The 20,459-nt window shown below is 44.6% G+C and overlaps 1 protein-coding gene across 1 annotated transcript in view; it reads right to left on the bottom strand.

Annotated features, from left to right (window-relative positions):
* dph5 (diphthamide biosynthesis 5) overlaps positions 1 to 20,459 on the bottom strand; it is an 84,545-nt gene that overhangs the window by 13,566 nt on the left and 50,520 nt on the right. Inside the window, exon 4 of the mRNA XM_070887243.1 lies at positions 14,011 to 14,131. Within this exon, the coding sequence (XP_070743344.1) occupies positions 14,011 to 14,131 (121 nt within the window). The remainder of the gene's footprint in view (positions 1 to 14,010; positions 14,132 to 20,459) is intronic.

Below are 20,459 nucleotides of genomic sequence, written 5' to 3'. Positions count from 1 at the left end.
GGCCGAATCATTCCATCTACGAGGTGCCAGAAGCAGAACCTGAGGCTCCGAATCTCTTCACCCCAGCCAGCCTGGGCTCGATGGTGGCAGGAGAGTGCCGATGGGCGGCAGGGGGGTGCCGATGGTGGCAGGCCTGCGCCTGATGGTGGCAGGAGAGTGCCAATGGGCGGCAGGGGGGTGCCGATGGTGGCAGGCCTGCGCCCGATGACAGCGGGAGGGTGCTGATGACGACGGGCTACTGCTCCTTCACGAGCCTGCTACTCTGGCCGACTGGGCCTCCCACTCAGCTGAGAGCCTCCGACTGGGCCCCGAGCCTCTCGTGAGCCGCGAGTCCCGAGTGGTGGGCTTGGGGGGAGAATCGGAGGGCTTTAGGGCCACGAGTTTGAGGGCGTGGGGGAGCGAGATAGAGAAAGGCTGGGTGGAGAGAGGCTGGGTGGAGAGAGAGAGAGAGAGAGAGGCGCTGGCTGAGGTGGAGAGCGAGAAAGAGGCTGGGTGGAGAGAGAGAGGCTGGGTGGAGAAAGAGAGAGAGAGACTGGGGGGGGGAAGAGAGAGAGAGGCTGGGGGGGAAGAGAGAGAGAGGCTGGGGGGGAAGAGAGAGAGAGGCTGGGGGGGGGGAGAGAGAGGGGCTGAGGGGGGAGAGAGAGAGAGGCTGGGGGGGGGGGAGAGAGAGAGGCTGGGGGGGGGAGAGAGAGAGGCTGGGGGCAGAGAGAGAGGGGGGCTGGGAGAGAGAGGGGGGCTGGGGGAGAGAGAGGGGCTGGGGGGGAGAGAGAGGGGCTGGGGGGGAGAGAGAGGGGCTGGGGGGGGGGTAGAGAGAGAGGCTGGGGGGGAGAGAGAGAGGCTGGGGGGGGAGAGAAAGAGGCTGGGGGGGAGAGAGAGAGGCTGGGGGGGGGAAAGAGAGAGAGGCTGGGGGGGAAGAGAGAGAGGCTGGCGGGGGAGAGAGAGAGAGAGAGAGAGAGAGAGAGGCTGGGGGAGGGGGGAGAGAGAGAGGCTGGGGGGGAGAGAGAGGGGCTGGGGGGAAGAGAGAGAGAGACATGAGGGATGGGGGGTGGAAATTGGAGGGGAGAGAACTCAGGAAAGACGGATCACGATCTTCCAACCCCCTACAAGGGACATCGTTGGATTGGATGATATCCAGAAGTCACGACACTATCGCTATTCACTTCATACCCAATAAACCTGTTAACAATCTGTACACAATGCCTCATCTATGGCCGGGGGTGAGGTGGAGGATGCACTTCGCTTGGGTAAGGCACTTCGGCTGCAGGAGGCATTCACTTGGACTGGGTGGGGTAAGGCACTTCGGCTGGGGGAGGCATGCACTTGGACTGGGTGGGGTAAGGCACTTTGGCTGGGGAGGATGTACTTGGACTGGGGTATGGGACTTTGGCTGGCCCTTGCTGTCTTTTGAGGAGCTCCATCCTCTGTCGCTTCAGGAAGTCAAAGTGGATCGCGTTACAATTTGCAAAGTCAGTGAGACCTTGGGATGGGTGGATCCAGTGACACATTCCTGTGAAACTTCAGGGTGCCTTATCCTCCAAGGGGACCAATCATAAATAAAGGGGTGGAGCCTGTTGGCCATTTTTGCAGTCCTTTTTTAAACTAGCCCAAAAGAATGTGGAAATTCCTTGAAACTTTTCGCTGGTTTGGCTACTTTATGACCTTTGCTACTGTTATGTTTGCAACCCTAGGCAACCTGTATCATACCGCCACCAGAGGGCATACCTGTTGGAGTCCCAACATCCCTTGGGAGCACTGTATATAAGCAGGCCTCCCATGCTGTACCAACACTCTGGCGTTTAAATAAAGGAGCTAAGGTTACACTTACTCATTGTCTACATTATTCAATTACATTATTTTATTATGAGCATAACATCTGGTGACGAGATAACGAACAATCACACGAAAATGCAGAGAAGTGTTGGTTTCCTGGAGAAATTCTCAGAAGGGGACAGTTGAGAAGCATTCGTGGAGCAACTCGACCAATATTTCGTGGCCAACGAGCTGAAAGGGGACGAGAACGTTGCCAAATGAAGGGCGATCCTCCTCACCATCTGTGGGGCAACATGAACATGAACTATGGCCTCATGAAGAATCTTCTAGCTCGGGTGAAACCAACAACCAAATTGTATGAAGAACTGTGTACGCTGGTCCGGGAACACTAAATCCGAAGGAAAGCGTTCTGATGGTGAGGTATCGATTCTACACGTGTCAACGGTCTGAAGGCCAGGAAGTGGCGAGCTACGTCGCCGAACTAAGGCACCTTGCAGGACATTGCGAATTCGATGGATTCCTGGAGCAAATGCTAAGAGACGTTTTTGTGCTTGTCATTGGCCATGAGATTATCCTTTGCAAACTACTGACTGCTGAAACACCGAACCTGAGCAAAGCCATAACGATAGCCCAGGCATTTATGTCCACCAGCGATAACACCAAACAAATTTCGCAGCATAAAGAGATTTTGGCAAGTACTGTACACAAAGTAATGTCGTTTTCAGGCAGGAATGCATATGGCAGAACGTACACGCCGGCTGCTGCAAGACCTCAGATGACCCAGTCCGCCATCAAACGTTAATGCGAGGCAGTTAACACCTTGTTGGCACTGCGGAGGTGATCATCGAGCCCATCAATGCCGCTTCAAACACTATGTGTGCAAAGACTGTGGAACAATGGGACACCTCCAGCGAATGCGCAGACGAGCTGCAAACCCTGAAAACCAACACGTTGCAGAGGAGGATCGATCCTTGGTGGATCAAACTGAACTAGAGACTCGAACCGAGGAGGCAGAGGTGTATGGGGTACACACCTTCACCACGAAATGTTCACCGATCATGCTAAAAGTTGAACTGTACGGAATTCCAGTATCCATGGAACTGGGCACGGGTGCGAGTCAGTCTATCATGTGCAAAAAGGTCTTCGACAGGCTGTGGTGCAACAAGGCACATAGGCCCAAGCTTAGCCTCATTCATACCAAGCTAAGAACTCACACTAACGAGCTGATCCCTGTAATTAGTTGTGCAGCAGTAAAGATCTCCTGTGATGGAACGGTGCACGAACTCCCACTATGGATTGTACCAAGAGATGGCCCCACACTGTTCGGCAGAAGCTGGCTGGGAAAAATCCACTGGAACTGGGACGACATCCGAGCGCTTTCGTCGTTGACAACGCCTCGTGCCCAGGTTCTGAGCAAGTTCCTGTCACTGTCTGAGCCGAGCATCGGGAGTTTCTCGGGAGCGAAGGTGCAGATCCACTTGGTTCCCGGTACATGACCCATCCGTCACAAGGCACGGGCGGTGTCCTACATGATGCGAGAGGAAGTAGAAATTGAGCTGGAGAGGCTGCAACGAGAAGGCATCATCGCGCCGGTGTGGTTCAACGAGTGGGCCAGTCCGATCCTCAAAGGCAATGGCACTGTCAGAATTTGTGGGGACTATAAAGTAACACTTAACCGTTTTTCGCTACAGGACCAGTACCCACTACCCAAAGCAGACGACCTATTTGCGACCCTGGCTGGAGGAAAAACGTTCACCAAGTTGACCTGACCTCGGCCTATATGATGCAAGAGCTGGCAGAATCTTCAAAAAACCTCACCTGCATCAACGCGCACAAAGGTCTGTTTATTTATAATAGATGCCCGTTTGGGATTCGATCGGCTGCGGCAATTTTTCAAAGGAACATGAAGAGCCTGCTAAGGTGGGTTTCGCGCACCGTGGTTTTCCATGACGACATGCTGGTCACAGGTCGGGACACCATCGAACACTTGAAGAACCTGGAAGAGGTTCTAAGTTGGCTAGATTGCGTGGGACTCAGGTTAAAATGCTCGGTGTGTTTTCCTGGCGCCAGAGGTCGAGTTCTTAGAGAGAAGAATCGCGACAGACGTTATCAGACCCACCTACGGCAAGACGGAGGCCATCAAGAATGTGCTGAGACCACAGAACGTGATGGAGCTGCGGTCATTCCTGGAACTCCTCAACTATTTTGGTAATTTCCTCCCCGGGTTAAGCACCTTGCTAGAACCCCTACATGTGCTACTAAGGGAGATGACTGGATTTGGGGGATATCACAAGAAGCTGCCTTTGAGAAAGCCAGAAATCTGTTATGCTTTAACAAACTGCTTGTTCTGTATAGTGCTAGCTTGCGATGCATCTTCGTACCGGGTTGGGTGTTGTTACAACAAGCTAACGAATCGGGAACGTTGCAACCGATCGCCTATGCGTCCAGGAGTTTGTCTAAGGCCGAAAGGGCCTACAGCATGATTGAAAAGGAAGCTCTGGTATGCGTTTATGAGGTAAAAAAAATGCACCAGTATCTGTTTGGTCTCAAGTTTGAGTTAGAAACTGACCATAAGCCGCTCATATCGCTATTCTCAGAGAGCAAAGGGATTAATACCAATGTCTCTGCCCGCATTCAAAGATGGGCGCTCACACTGTCTGCATATAACTATGTAATCCGCCACATACCAGGCACAGTCGGCTACCATTGCCCACCACCGGGGGTGGAAATGGCACAGCCTGCTTTTGGTAATGGATGCATTTGAAAACGAAAAGTCACCCGTTACGGCCCGCCAGATCAGGACCTGGACCAGCCAGGATCCTTTACTATCCCTTGTAAAAAAAAAACTGTGTCCTCCATGGGAGCTGGTCCAGCGTCCCAGCGGAGATGCATGAAGAGATCAAGCCGTTCCAGCGGCGCAAAGACGAAATGTCCATACAGGACTGTCTTTTGTGGGGCAATCGCGTGCTTTTGCCTAAGAAAGGCAGGGAAACGTTCATACGCGACCTACATCGTACTCACCCAGGCATAGTAATGATGAAAGCTTTAGCCAGATCCCATGTGTGGTGGCCCGGCATCGACTCAGATTTGGAATCATGCATGCGCAAATACAACACTTGCTCTCAATTGAGCAATGCACCCAGAGAGGCACCGCTAAGTTTGTGGTCAAGGCTCTCCAAACTGTGGTCTAGGATCCACGTGGACTTTGCGGGCCCGTTTCTAGACAAAATGTTTTTGGTTGTTGTGGATGCTTACTCAAAATGGATTGAGTGTGTAATAATGTCTGTAAGCACGTCCACTGCCACCATCGAAAGCCTACGAGCCATGTTCGCCACGCACGGCCTGCCTGATGTCCTAGTCATGTGATATTGAAGTCAATGATCCTGTATTTGTGCTCAAGTATGGACATGGTTCCAAATGGCTTACTGGCACTGTCATAGCCAAAAAAGGGAGTAGGGTGTTTCAGGTCAAACTGGCTCATGGACTAACTTGCAGAAAGCACTTGGACCAAACCAAACTGCGATTCACAAACAGCCACGAGCAACCCGAAGAGGACACCACCAACGTCAACCCTCCAACACACACACATACAGGGAGACAGAGGGAGACAAAAAGGAGGCAAAAGCAAAAGACAGAAAGGAGATGAGGAAAAGTGGAGGGCAGAGAAACCCAAGGCAAAGAACAAAAAGGGCCACTGTACAGCAAAATTCTAAAAGGACAAAGGGTGTTAAAAAAACAAGCCTGAAGGCTTTGTGTCTTAATGCAAGGAGTATCCGCAATAAGGTGGATGAATTAATTGTGCAAATAGATGTTAACAAATATGATGTGATTGGGATTACGGAGACGTGGCTCCAGGATGATCAGGGCTGGGAACTCAACATCCAGGGGTATTCAACATTCAGGAAGGATAGAATAAAAGGAAAAGGAGGTGGGGTAGCATTACTGGTTAAAGAGGAGATTAATGCAATAGTTAGGAAAGACATTAGCTTGGATGATGTGGAATCTATATGGTGGAGCTGCAGAACACTAAAGGGCAAAAATCGTTAGTGGGAGTTGTGTACAGACCTCCAAACAGTAGTAGTGATGTTGGGGAGGGCATCAAACAGGAAATTAGGAGTGCATGCAATAAAGGTGCAGCAGTTATAATGGGTGACTTTAATATGCACATAGATTGGGCTAGCCAAACTGGAAGCAATACGGTGGAGGAGGATTTCCTGGAATGCATAAGGGATGGTTTTCTAGACCAATATGTCGAGGAACCAACTAGGGGGGAGGCCATCTTAGACTGGGTGTTGTGTAATGAGAGAGGATTAATTAGCAATCTCATTGTGCGAGGCCCCTTGGGGAAGAGTGACCATAATATGGTGGAATTCTGCATTAGGATGGAGAATGAAACAGTTAATTCAGAGACCATGGTCCAGAACTTAAAGAAGGGTAACTTTGAAGGTATGAGGCATGAATTGGCTAAGATAGATTGGCTAATGATACTTAAGGGGTTGACTGTGGATGGGCAATGGCAGACATTTAGAGAATGCATGGATGAATTACAACAATTGTACATTCCTGTCTGGCGTAAAAATAAAAAAGGGAAGGTGGCTCAACCGTGGCTATCTAGGGAAATCAGGGATAGTATTAAAGCCAAGGAAGTGGCATACAAATTGGCCAGAAATAGCAGCGAACCTGAGGACTGGGAGAAATTTAGAACTCAGCAGAGGAGGACAAAGGGTTTGATTAGGGCAGGGAAAATGGAGTACGAGAAGAAGCTTGCAGGGAACATTAAGGCGGATTGCAAAAGTTTCTATAGGTATGTAAAGAGAAAGAGGTTAGTAAAGACAAACGTAGGTCCCCTGCAGTCAGAATCAGGGGAAGTCATAACGGGGAACAAAGAAATGGCAGACCAATTGAACAAGTACTTTGGTTCAGTATTCACTAAGGAGGACACAAACAACCTTCCGGATATAAAAGTGGTCAGAGGGTCTATTAAAGAGGAGGAACTGAGGGAAATCTTTATTAGTCGGGAAATTGTGTTGGGGAAATTGATGGGATTGAAGGCCGATAAATCCCCAGGGCCTGATGGACTGCATCCCAGAGTACTTAAGGAGGTGGCCTTGGAAATAGCGGATGCATTGACAGTCATTTTCCAACATTCCATTGACTCTGGATCAGTTCCTATCGAGTGGAGGGTAGCCAATGTAACCCCACTTTTTAAAAAAGGAGGGAGAGAGAAAGCAGGGAATTATAGACCGGTCAGCCTGACCTCAGTAGTGGGTAAAATGATGGAATCAATTATTAAGGATGTCATAGCAGCGCATTTGGAAAATGGTGACATGATAGGTCCAAGTCAGCATGGATTTGTAAAAGGGAGATCATGCTTGACAAATCTTCTGGAATTTTTTGAGGATGTTTCCAATAAAGTGGACAAAGGAGTACCAGTTGATGTGGTATATTTGGACTTTCAGAAGGCTTTCGACAAGGTCCCACACAGGAGATTAATGTGCAAAGTTAAAGCACATGGGATTGGGGGTAGTGTGCTGACGTGGATTGAGAACTGGTTGTCAGACAGGAAGCAAAGAGTAGGAGTAAATGGGTACTTTTCGGAATGGCAGGCAGTGACTAGTGGGGTACCGCAGGGTTCTGTGCTGGGGCCCCAGCTGTTTACATTATACATTAATGATTTAGACGAAGGGATTAAATGTAGTATCTCCAAATTTGCGGATGACACTAAGTTGGGTGGCAGTGTGAGCTGCGAGGAGGATGCTATGAGGCTACAGAGTGACTTGGATAGGTTAGGTGAGTGGGCAAATGCGTGGCAGATGAAGTATAATGTGGATAAATGTGAGGTTATCCACTTTGGTGGTAAAAACAGAGAGACAGACTATTATCTGAATGGTGACAGATTAGGAAAAGGGAAGGTGCAACGAGACCTGGGTGTCATGGTACATCAGTCATTGAAGGTTGGCATGCAGGTACAGCAGGCGGTTAAGAAAGCAAATGGCATGTTGGCCTTCATAGCGAGGGGATTTGAGTACAGGGGCAGGGAGGTGTTGCTACAGTTGTACAGGGCCTTGGTGAGGCCACACCTGGAGTATTGTGTACAGTTTTGGTCTCCTAACTTGAGGAAGGACATACTTGCTGTTGAGGGAGTGCAGCGAAGATTCACCAGACTGATTCCCGGGATGGTGGGACTGACCTATCAAGAAAGACTGAATCAACTGGGCTTGTATTCACTGGAGTTCAGAAGAGTGAGAGGGGACCTCATAGAAACTTTTAAAATTCTGACGGGTTTGGACAGGTTGGATGCAGGAAGAATGTTCCCAATGTTGGGGAAGTCCAGAACCAGGGTTCACAGTCTAAGGATAAGGGGTAAGCTATTTAGGACCGAGATAAGGAGAAACTTCTTCACCCAGAGAGTGGTGAACCTGTGGAATTCTCTACCACAGGAAGTAGTTGAGGCCAATTCACTAAATATATTCAAAAGGGAGTTAGATGAAGTCCTTAGTACTCGGGGGATCAAGGGGTATGGCGTGAAAGCAGGAAGTGGGTACTGAAGTTTCATGTTCAGCCATGAACTCGTTGAATGGCGGTGCAGGCTAGAAGGGCTGAATGGCCTGCTCCTGCACCTATTTTCTATGTTTCTATGTTTCTAAGTGGCAACCGACATCACGGTCGACCACGAAGCTGAACTCACCATCCCCAGCAGCCCGGTAAGGCTAGCTGCCCAGCGAAGAACCAACCAACTCACCCACACCTGCATTTGTACCGAGACGATCGACAAGGGAGCAAAAAGCCCCAGATCGTCTCACCCTGTAAATAAGTGTACTATTGATTTTGGGAGGGAGTGATGTTATGTATGCAACCCTAGGCAACCTGTATCATACCGTCACCAGAGGACATACCTGTTGGAGTCCCAAGGGATCCCAGCATCCCTTGGGAGCACTGTATATAAGCAGGCCTCCCATGCTGTACCAACACTCTGGAGTTTAAATAAAGAAGCTAAGGTCAACTTACTCATTGTCTACAGTACTCAGTTACATTACTTTATTATGAGCATAACAGCTACCCTGGAGTTCTGATGCGTAAAGCTGTATAGTACAGGTATAAGCACCTAAATGGTGTTACTGCTATGGATAAGAGTTAATTCCTCCTCCTTCCTCCCCATGTTCTCCGCCCTCCTAAAAGTGTGATTATTGGTGGGATATAGTTTCTCCAGCATTATCGGTCCTCCAGTAAATGCCCATTCCTCATGTGTGACCCTAGCCGGATATCAGTATAGTATGGAGAACATCACAGCTGAGTTGGATCCTGTTCTCACTGATGTCCAACTTCTAGAAGGCAGTGATCAGTATTCAGAACTCTGGCTGATATTTACTCTTTACCCCAAAGGCTCCGAGGACAATTGTAGCATCTCAACCACTGCCCTAGCTGAGATCAGCTAACTCCACACAGACCAGAGATCAAACCTGGGAGCATTCCAGGCACTACCTTTACAAGATTTAATACTTCTACTCAGTGCTGAAGCCAGAGATATATAACAATTAACCCCAGGCCCCGTCAGCATTTCTGTTCCCAGAGTATTTACTGAAGCACATTATTGTGAGAATAAATATGTTGGTAGATCGCCAACATATGTAAAACAAGCAAGGCTGTCATCTTCATCTTCTGAGAAAAATTGCTAATGTCACAAGGTTAAAGTTATGGTATTTTAACATACCAATATTGGAATCTTAAATGATTTACTTTAGTTCCATCTTTAAAAAAAAATCCACAATTACTGAAATCAAGCCAGCAATTAAAGGGGCACTGTTTTCATTAGAAAGTGATTGGAAACCTTTCTTGTTTGGGAGAGAGTAGTGCCTTGGATAATGCTTTACATGGCAATATCATGTTAAAGTGTCAATGATATAGGCCAGAAGAGGCATGGGCCCAGGGGCAGCACGGGCCAGCCCACACTGCGTTTGTGTGCACACTAGGTCTGTGCAACAGAGCTGGTCTCTGGTCGTCTTGATCAATCCTTGCCACTGGACCAGGACCTAGCTCTGTCAAGCCCGTGTGGTGGCTAGTGTGCAACGGCCAACACACGATAAAAAAATCCACGCACAGGCATCTTCCACCCTTCGGGATGTAGTTCTGGATCTGGAATATTAGGTCCTTCATTGAAACATCTGTGAACTCATCCCTTTTTGGCGTGGAAGCAAGTCATCCTCGATACGAGGGACCGCCTATGATGATGCAATTTATGACATCCCATTATGCATTCGTAAACAGCGAATAAAAAGGTTGCTAAACATTTTCCATTAGGACAATGGTCCTTTAATGGATGATTTACCTTCTTTCCCACTTATGGAACTTGCCTCTTTATAACTTGTCTGCTTTACATTCCAGTGATTATCTTGTAAAACAGTTTATTTTTCCAAATGTACAGAACCATAGCACCATTCAGCAGAATTCTGAATTAGGTGGCCAGAAATATATTATGTGTTATAGTAACTAAATGTCAGATCATTTTACAGTTTCTGAAAGATTGGACCCTTGTAAACTGCACATGCTTTCACTGCATTAGATTATGCAGGGAACCTTTGTCTAATTTTGCACCAACATAAAACATCATTCCTCCTGAGCAGTAAAGTACCTTGCATGGGTGGCTTTACCATGCGTTTTGTTGGTTTTCACTTATAGATTTATTTGTGGCTGTGCCATTCATGCTCATTCTGGCACAAACCATTATCATCCATTATGCTATATTGAATACATACATGAGAATTAATATTTATGAAACGATACAACTTTTAGTCAGAAAAACTCTATTTGTCAAGTGAATATTACATTTATTTTGTTACAACATACCCCACGCACGTGTGTGCATTTGTACATGCAAATATATGCAAAACACATAAAACGACGTGGGAAAACTGCAACAGTCTGATTTTGGCAAAAGTCAGCAACGGGAAAATGAAACACAAACTCAAAGTGACAAAAAGTAAAGATATAGGGGCTGATTTTCCTTATTCCAACACCATATAAGTGGCAGTTTTCAGGGTTTTAGGACAAGAGGGAATGAGGAAAAAGGGGCAGAGACCCATAACGCTGGGTCTCCCTCCAACACATTGGGCATAATGCACATTCCCAGTGGGTCAGGACATGGACAGAGGATGATCCCATGCAATGGGTGGAGGTTTCATTATAATATTTATGAATGTCATTCTGATGGTTCACGGATCCTTTTCCTGCCCTTGATACGGTATCTATGGCAACTGAAAATAACACCCTTAGCAACATATTGTCCAGGGTTGGCAGATACTGAGCAGCACATGTAAGAAAATTTAAAAAGCCAAAGAGATTGAGCACATTTGAGGCCACTTTCAGCCCATTGTTGACAAATTTTTGTTTGTTTTTTGACTCCTGGCATAAGGTTTTCATGAGGCTTTAAGGTTTTTTTCTGAAAGCCACAACACTTTGTTAATGGGTGTTCCATTGGAATCTGCTTTGTGAGGTGCTGGGAAGTAGATAAGGGCCACTGAAGGGGGGATGGGCAGGTTAGGATACACGCAACCTACTTTGTGTCAACTCCTTTTGGTACTCAAGCATCTGCATTTGCAGAGAGAACATAATAAGAACATAAGAATTAGGAACAGGAATTAGCCCCTCAAGTCTGCTCTGCCATTCAAAAAGATCATGGCTGATCTGGCCGTGGACTCAGCTCCACTTACCCGCCCGCTCCCCATTACCCTTAATTCCCTTATTGGTTAAAAATCTATCTATCTGTGATTTGAATACATTCAATGAGCTAGCCTCAACTGCTTCCTTGGGCAGAGAATTCCACAGATTCACAACCCTCTGGGAGAAGAAATTCCTTCTCAACTCGGTTTTAAATTGGCTCCCCCATATTTTGAGGCTGTGCCCCCTAGTTCGAGTCTCCCCGACCAGTGGAAACAACCTCTCTGCCTCTATCTTGTCTATCCCTTTCATTATTTTAAATGTTTCTATAAGATCACCCCTCATTCTTCTGAACTCCAACGAGTAAAGACCCAGTCTACTCAATCTATCATCATAAGGTAACCCCCTCATCTCCAGAATCAGCCTAGTGAATCGTTTCTGTACCCCCTCCAAGGCTAGTATATCCTTCCTTAAGTAAGGTGACCAAAACTGCACGCAGTACTCCAGGTGCGGCCTCACCAATACCATGTACAGTTGCAGAAGGACCTCCCTGCTTTTGTACTCCATCCCTCTCGCAATGAAGGCCAACATTCCATTCGCCTTCCTGATTACCTGTTGCACCTGCAAACTAACTTTTTGGGATTCATGCACAAGGACCCCCAGGTCCCTCTGCACCGCAGCATGTTGTAATTTCTCCCCATTCAAATAATATTCACTTTTACTGTTTTTTTTTCCAAGGTGGATGACCTCACATTTTCCGACATTGTATTCCATCTGCCAAACCTTAGCCCATTCGCTTAACCTATCCAAATCTCTTTGCAGCCTCTCTGTCTCCTCTACACAACCCGCTTTCCCACTAATCTTTGTGTCATCTGCAAATTTTGTTACACTATACTCTGTCCCCTCTTCCAGGTCATCTATGTATATTGTAAACAGTTGTGGTCCCAGCACCGATCCCTGTGGCACACCACTAACCACCGATTTCCAACCGAAAAGGACTCATTTATCCCCACTCTCTGCTTTCTGTTAGCCAGTCAATTCTCGATCCATGCTAATACATTTCCTCTGACTCTGCATACCTTTATCTTCTGCAGTAACCTTTTGTGTGGCACCTTATCGAATGCCTTTTGGAAATCCAAATACACCACATCCATCGGTACACCTCTATCCACCATGCTCGTTATATCCTCAAAGAATTCCAGTAAATTAGTTAAACATGATTTCCCCTTCATGAATCCATGTTGCGTCTGCTTGACTGCACTATTCCTATCTAGATGACCTGCTATTTCTTCCTTAATGATAGCTTCAAGCATTTTCCCCACTACAGATGTTAAACTAACCGGCCTATAGTTACCTGCCTTTTGTCCGCCCCCTTTTTTAAACAGAGGCGTTACATTAGCTGCTTTCCAATCCGCTGGTACCTCCCCAGAGTCCAGAGAATTTTGGTAGATTATAACGAATGCATCTGCTATAACTTCTGCCATCTCTTTTAATACCCTGGGATGCATTTCATCAGGACCAGGGGACTTGTCTACCTTGAGTCCCATTAGCCTGTCCAGCACTACCTCCCTAGTGATAGTGATTGTCTCAAGGTCCTCCCTTCCCACATTCCCGTGACCAGCAATTTTTGGCATGGTTTTTGTGTCTTCCACTGTGAAGACGGAAGCAAAATAATTGATTAAGGTCTCAGCCATTTCCACATTTCCCATTATTAAATCCCCCTTCTCATCTTCTAAAGGACCAACATTTATTTTAGTCATTCTCTTCCGTTTTATATATCAGTAAAAGCTTTTACTATCTGTTTTTATGTTTTGCGCAAGTTTACTTTCGTAATCTATCTTTCCTTTCTTTATTGCTTTCTTAGTCATTCTTTGCTGTCTTTTAAAATTTTCCCAATCTTCTAGTTTCCCACTAACTTTGGCCACCTTATACGCATTGGTTTTTAATTTGATACTCTCCTTTATTTCCTTGGTCATCCACGGCTGGTTATCCCTTCTCTTACCGCCCTTCTTTTTCACTGGAATATATTTTTGTTGAGCACTATGAAAGAGCTTCTTAAAAGTCCTCCACTGTTCCTCAATTGTGCCACCGTTTAGTCTGTGTTTCCAGTCTACTTTAGCCAACTTTGCCCTCATCCCACTGTAGTCCCCTTTGTTTAAGCACAGTACGCTCGTTTGAGACACTACTTCCTCACCCTCAATCTGTATTACAAATTCAACCATACTGTGATCATTCATTCCAAGAGGATCTTTTACTCGGAGATCGTTTATTATTCCTGTCTCATTACACAGGACCAGATCTAAGATAGCTTGCTCCCTTGTAGGTTCTGTAACATACTGGTCTAAGAAACAATCCCGTATGCATCCTATGAATTCCTCCTCCAGGGGGCAAACGAATCGTGCCTGTGAAGGCTCTAACTCTCAAGTGATTGTTGGTTGAGAAATAAAGCATTCTGATAAATCAACAACAGCATCAACATTTGAAAATCCAAGAGCTTAGTTTGACTTGCCCAATAATTATTTGTTTATTTCTTTCCTCTGTACAAGAGAACGCAGGCAGAGGGTAAAAGGTAGAAATGTCACCCACCGAGTAAGCATAATGTGTGAACTCCAGTCTGTCGGTTCCTTTTGATTTTGTCATAAAAGCTTTCCGGTTTCCAGGTTTCTGTCCAGAACACGATGGATACGGTTTCTCCAAAATTGTATAACTAGAAAAAAATATCAATAAATAATTGACCAAAATTGACATGGTTGCAATCTTGTGAATGGATAATCAATCACAACAGTCACACACCAGCTTTACATAGAGCAAGTTAACTTAAATTGTCATTTTATACATGCCACAAATTATTTAATGGAGACTCCCAATTTTTAATTTTGGTTTGGCAGATGAAAAAGTGGAAAATCTGCTTTTAAAAAGCAATACATAGACTTCCTGCAATGCCAGTCTCATTGATTCAAAAGGCACAGGTTAGGACAGGCTCCTCCAAACCCTGACAGAGGTGTCGGGCCACTTATTTTGAGATTTCTCTAAAGCTCACTCTGGAATTATGACTGTGAATAAAATACAAATCAAGCTGGGAATCTGTTACTGAGATGCAGAAAAGATGTAGGCAGATGTAGGTCAACAAGTGTCCCTTGACAGCATATAGATGCAGCAAAAAAGGATCATTCTAGCTATCAAGAATTTAATTTATGCGAAATGAAAAGGAATATGGGGGCTTGTTCCCTTGGGGAAAAGGAGAGAATATAAGAACACCTAGCTGAACTTTTCAAGATCACAAAATTGGTCCAGGCCAATTGCTTGCTATTACAAAGGGATCAGATACCAGGGATACACACTAAAAAATAGGAATTTAGGAATAAGGAAGGAAGCCAGGAATAACTTTTCCACACAACTGCTAACAGACCTATTACATGAGTTTCAGAGGAAGATTATTGAAGTTTAAAAATAAAAATTATTTCCGGGATGTGGGTGTCATTGGCAAGGCCAGCATTTATTGCCCATCCCTATTGCCCGCGAGAAGGTGGTGGTGAGCCACTTTCTTGAACCGCTGCAGTCAGTGTGGTGAAGTTACTCCCACAGTGCTGTTCGGGAGGGAAATCAAGGATTTTGACCCAGTAATGATGAAGGAACGGTGATATGTTTCCAAGTCAGGATGGTGTCTGAAGACGATAAGTAGGTTGCAAGGAAAATTAGCTGTGTTTGTGGAAAGAGAAGAGATTGAGGGATAATGGTAAGAATGTGTCTAAGTGCTTATGTTATGAGTTCTGGAACTTATTTTATAGACAGATACCCACCCCCTCCGCCCCACCCCCCACTTCGGAAAAAGCACCACTGTTACACAGAATGACTATAGCTAAAGTGTTATATTCCACTGGTTATAGTCTTAGGACCTACAAAAGAATATGAGGTATCCTTTTGCGCTTATGAATGTACTAATTATGGTGTAATTATAGCGGTCGCTTTCTAGTAAAAGACCACTACTGCATTGCTAATGACCAGAGTAATGGATACATTTAGCTGATTGGCATATATTTGATGTTAAAACATTAGTATGTTTAAAAATTGTAAAAAATATGATATGAGGACATCAATATGGACGCTGCCTCACCGGACTGAAACACTGTTTACACAGTTTTACCAGCAGGTAATCTTAGCAGAAAGTGGGACTGCGTCTGGACTTTATTTTTTGTTGACCAGTCCCATCATTAAAGATTAAAAATACGCACATCAAATGATTAGAAGGCAACAGAAGCAGTGAAGAGATAAGTTTAAATTTTAACTGTACTTGGAAACAGAACCATCTTTGTAACTATGCTAAGAATATATAAAATCAGAGAAGGCTAGTTAGCTCATTAAATCTGTTCCTTTGGACAGACCAAGCATAATTCGCACACCAGGGATATTCCAATTATTTAATTTCCTGAAAAAAATGAATAACCACAGGTAAAACTTTCAAGAAAAGAAAACCCCATCACTGCTGAAAATAGTAACGGAACCTCCTGCCTATCAGCTTAACATTACAATCAACATGATCATCCTGATCAGTTGCATACCAGATGACATTCACATGATCTCAGCAGCACAGAAACTACGGTTGTAGAGTACGTCATCATTTATAGCTCCACTTATAATCTTCAGTCCTGTTCTAAACTAGATGGTTCTCCAGCTCCTTTTTCTTTAAGAGTTGCAATCACTGGTTGTGACAGAAGTCTACTCTACACAAAATATTTCTAGTCTCACTGAGACTTGCTAATATTATACTTAAGCACACTAATTCTGCAATCTCCATTTAAGTTAAATAACCCACACCCACATTATTCAGGCCTCTCATTTTGTTTATGATAATTTTTATATGTATTAAAAATTGAGTTCAAATCATAGCCTTGCCCCTGCCTATCTGTAATCTTGTGCAGTGCTAAATAACCCCACCCAACCCCCGGAAACTCTCAATTCCTCTTAAGCCGCCTCCCTGTCCATCCCCCATTCAATCCATTGGCAGCTGTGCTTAAAGCAGCTAGGCTCAATGCTGTTCTAATCCCCTCTCCCTCTCTATCTCTCTTCCTTCCTTTAACAGTCAGTATCAAGTCAACGTGAAGCTAAACAAATACTAAAATACATCTCAAAACCCAATTCTTTGACTAAGCTTTTGGTCACCCTTCCTAACATCATCTTTTATGACTCAGCATCTATTTATTTCCTTACACTTTCGCAAAGTGCCTCGAGAAGTTATACTACATTAATGGTGCTATATAAATTCAAATTGTTGTTGCTGCTTGGGTTTCCCCATACAATAGTTCAGCCCCAATTGAGAAAATAGGTAAACCCTTCTCTATTACCTTCTGCAATGTAGTTCTGAAACAAGTTCTGATTACGTAGCATTCAAGAGCTGATGTGGTCTCCTTCTGATGTTCTTTTTTTCAGCACTTTAAAAGTGTAGATCATATCCCTGCTCAATTCTCACCCCCCCCTTTCTGGACAGCTTCATGTTGCCTTGATGCTGACTAGTCAGTGGCAGTATCTTTTCCATGTTGTTTTATATTTACGTCACTGAGTGCATCAGAGTATTTGTAGAACTGCTGCACACAGTGGGCCCAAATTTCCCCAACCCCTTTTTTCGGCGCACTCTCCCGAGATGAGTCGACTTTGTGCGCTGGAAACGGCGCCGAGAAACTTACTCACGATTCTGGCCGCTCTGCTGTGTGTCCCGGGTCCTGGCGCGGCGTTCCTCGTGGAGTGGGGGGGGCAGAGCTACAGCCCTGCGCCGAAAACAGCGCTGGCAGCTGTGCACGTGCACAGTAGAGCGGTCGCACATGCGCAGTAGCTCCGTCCCATGATAGTGATGATGATGCCTGCAGAACGCGTCCAGCCCCTATCCCAGGCCGAATGACCTGCTGCACAGGCCGGCCGCTGAGGGCTACAAGAAACAGGTTGGCGCAACTGAGTTTTGATCGGGGCGAGAGAGGTTGGTTGTTTTTGGCTGCAGTCTAGTGGTTTGGACCGAGGATAGCTTGTCGTGTAGCGATGTTGCTTGCCATGCTGGGCTGGCTTTGCGTTCGTTTGGTTGGGTGGTGGTCTTGTCATGTTAAAGAAGCGCATGTACAGTGACAGCCATGTGCTTAACCTACATCCCATCCTGTGTATCAATAAATAACCAGCAACATACAGTTAGGTTGTATTACAAATAATTTATGCGTGAAGCTCTTTGAAGATGTCAGTGGGCAAAAAGGGAAAGATGGAAAATGGGCAAAAATTCCTGCCCGAAAAGGGTTGAAAGTCGGTGGGGCGGCAGCCGCGTTCTCCCTCCCCTATCCCAGGCCGAAGGTAGGATTTACTTCAGCTCTTTCTTTGTTAATTTTGTTAATTTAATTATTTGCCTCAGTTCATTAGTTTTTATTGAATGGTTATTACTGCTTGTGCTTTGTTTGGTGCTTGGTGGTGCTTGAAATGTTGTTTAGGTGCAGGGTTTCTTCTGTTTTTTTATTTTTTATTTATTGATTGCTTATTACTTTGGTCTTAGTGCTTTAGGTGCAGGGTTGCTTCTATTTTATTTGTTAATTAATTGTTTATTACTTTTTGTGCTTTGTTTGGTGCTTGGTGGTGCTTTAAATGTAGTTACTTGCACCGATTCCTTAACTGTAAGTAAGGACAAAAGTGGACACATAGGCTGCCCTCAGTTAGTTTAGTACAACTTTTTTCTGACCAAATTGGCATAAATGGTGTAAGTGGCTGGGAACGCCCCCTTTTGAAAAAAAAACAGACCTAACAAAAAACCTAACTAACTCACTTACACTGGCGCAAATTAAATGGCCATATTTGCAACTTAAAAGATACACCAGAAAAATCAAGTTACACTTAAAAAAACGGTGCAACTCATGGGGAAATTTGGGCCCAGTATAACTACAGTAAAGGAAACCTTTAAACAAAAGAATAAACTTGCAATTATGTAGTCTTTTATACCCTTGGGATGTCCCAAAGTGCTTCACAGCTAATTAATTATTTTTGAAATGTAGTCAGTTATGTAGGCAAACGTGGCAGCCAATGAGGTGAATGGCTAGTTGATCTGTTTTCTATGTTGCTGGTTGAAGGAGGAATGTTGATTTGGCCATCAGAAGAACTCCATGCTCTTCTTTGAATAGTGCCATGGGATCGTTTACATTCACCTGAACAGTCAGACAAGGCTTTGGTACAATGTCTCATCTTAAAGACGTCATCCCAATGCAGGTTGCAAAGGATGCACTTCATACTATAATTGCTCATATTGCTGATTTCCCACCGTAGCTGCATTTTCAGGAAGAGGGACCAAGTGCAGAGAAGGCAGTTCAGTTGTATTAAAAAGGAGAGATCAGGGGCAAGTCAAACCCAGATGTTTAAAGGCTGGGTACAGAGTGGCACTAGCAAAGTCTGTAAAGAGGCTACCCACTTGTCCTCTCAGTCAGGGAACGTCAAGGACCACGAGAGGAACAATTCTTACCTTCTCATTCTTGTTCAATGTCCTTTCCTGTTGTGTTTGGATGTTGCTATGCTTTAGCTCATGCATCACACTTGTGACATCCCCTAGCTCCTAATAATGGTTTAATTTACTCAGCAGGATAAAAAGCATCCCTGTGGCTTTTCTGCTCCAGGTCTGGATAAAGTGTTACATTTTCAGGTTGCTGTCTTTTAAACACCTTGTTAATATTGTGATTCACTGCATTTCAACCATTGGAGGCGAAAAAGCGTCTACACAATCCCACCTCCCACATCATCCACTCTCCAATGACCATGAGTTTATCCAACAAAGTAATTTGCTCTTTCCCCATAGCTCTGCAATTTTTCCTAGTGACCTTTTGTGGAATCTTGTTGCAGATCTAAACAGATTGTTCTCATTCCACTCTGGAAACCTTAAACCTTAAACCCAAATTAAAATCAGATCAGTAGTATAAATAGGTTATACAAAGTTTACAAAATTCTCAGAAACATTAACTCAGAACACAACTGTGGATTCAATAGAGGAAGTAAAGGTTTCAATTTAAACATGACAACTAATCCAAAGCACAAAATGTGCACAATTTTACCATTTTCTTTCAACAGTGAAAAGGTTTACAAAAATGAATATACGAAGGAGACAGGCAAAGCTAGCAGGTAGTTCCAGACCTTCACTTGTAAAGGACACACCTTTTCTACATTAACATCTCAATTTATTGCTCACACCGTATCCTGATGTCCCAAATCTCAGGACTATTAATTTTTTTATTTTTAGTAAATAATAGAATATGATCCAGATATTGTTTCTGAATGTGTAACATGTGTAGCAAGGACTCAATGCCAAAACATTATCAAGATATATGCCAAACCCAAACAGAATAGCTCCAGGCAACCACAAGAAACCCCATCGTACTTGTACCTACGCAAAACACAGAGCTGCCATACTGGAAATAAAACAGAAGAGATAAAACAAATGAATTATTAATTCTCTTAGGGAACACTTTAACAAATCTAAAACTAACTTCAAGTTTAGGATACACATCTGCAACAGGTTAGGATGAAAACCATATCTTTGCATATTTGAAAATTAAAAACGACCACTAAAGAAAGACAAAATGACTCCATGACAATTACTATTAAAACATTCTTTAATTTGGTTTTTGCGAAATGTTTTTCCCATAGATCTTTAAGTATAATGAGAATGTAATTCATACCTTTAATCCATTCAATATTTTCCCACCCAATTTCAGCAGCTAATTTTATCACACCAGCAGAGACACTCTTAAATGATTGTATGTATTCTATTAAATATATTTAGTATAGTGTGGTACTAGGCTATGTAGATCAGAAGGTCCCAATTTAATTCTTAATCTTTGTGGAGGTGCCTGATCTCAGCTAGAGCAATATTTGGGAGGTGAGGGGGGGGGGGGGGTGTGGGGGCAGGGGTAGGGGTAAAGAATCAGCCATGGCTCTTGTTTTTAATCAGCATCCAATGACTCATACTGCAAAATGTACATGGAGGGATGTTGGGGGAAGACTGAATTGTATGTGGCTGTAATACGCTC

This window comes from Pristiophorus japonicus, chromosome 8 (genome assembly GCF_044704955.1).
Source record: "Pristiophorus japonicus isolate sPriJap1 chromosome 8, sPriJap1.hap1, whole genome shotgun sequence".
NCBI lineage: Eukaryota > Metazoa > Chordata > Chondrichthyes > Pristiophoridae > Pristiophorus > Pristiophorus japonicus.
The sequence above is the reverse complement of the archived record's forward strand: the minus strand, read 5'-3'. Positions and strand labels throughout refer to the sequence as shown.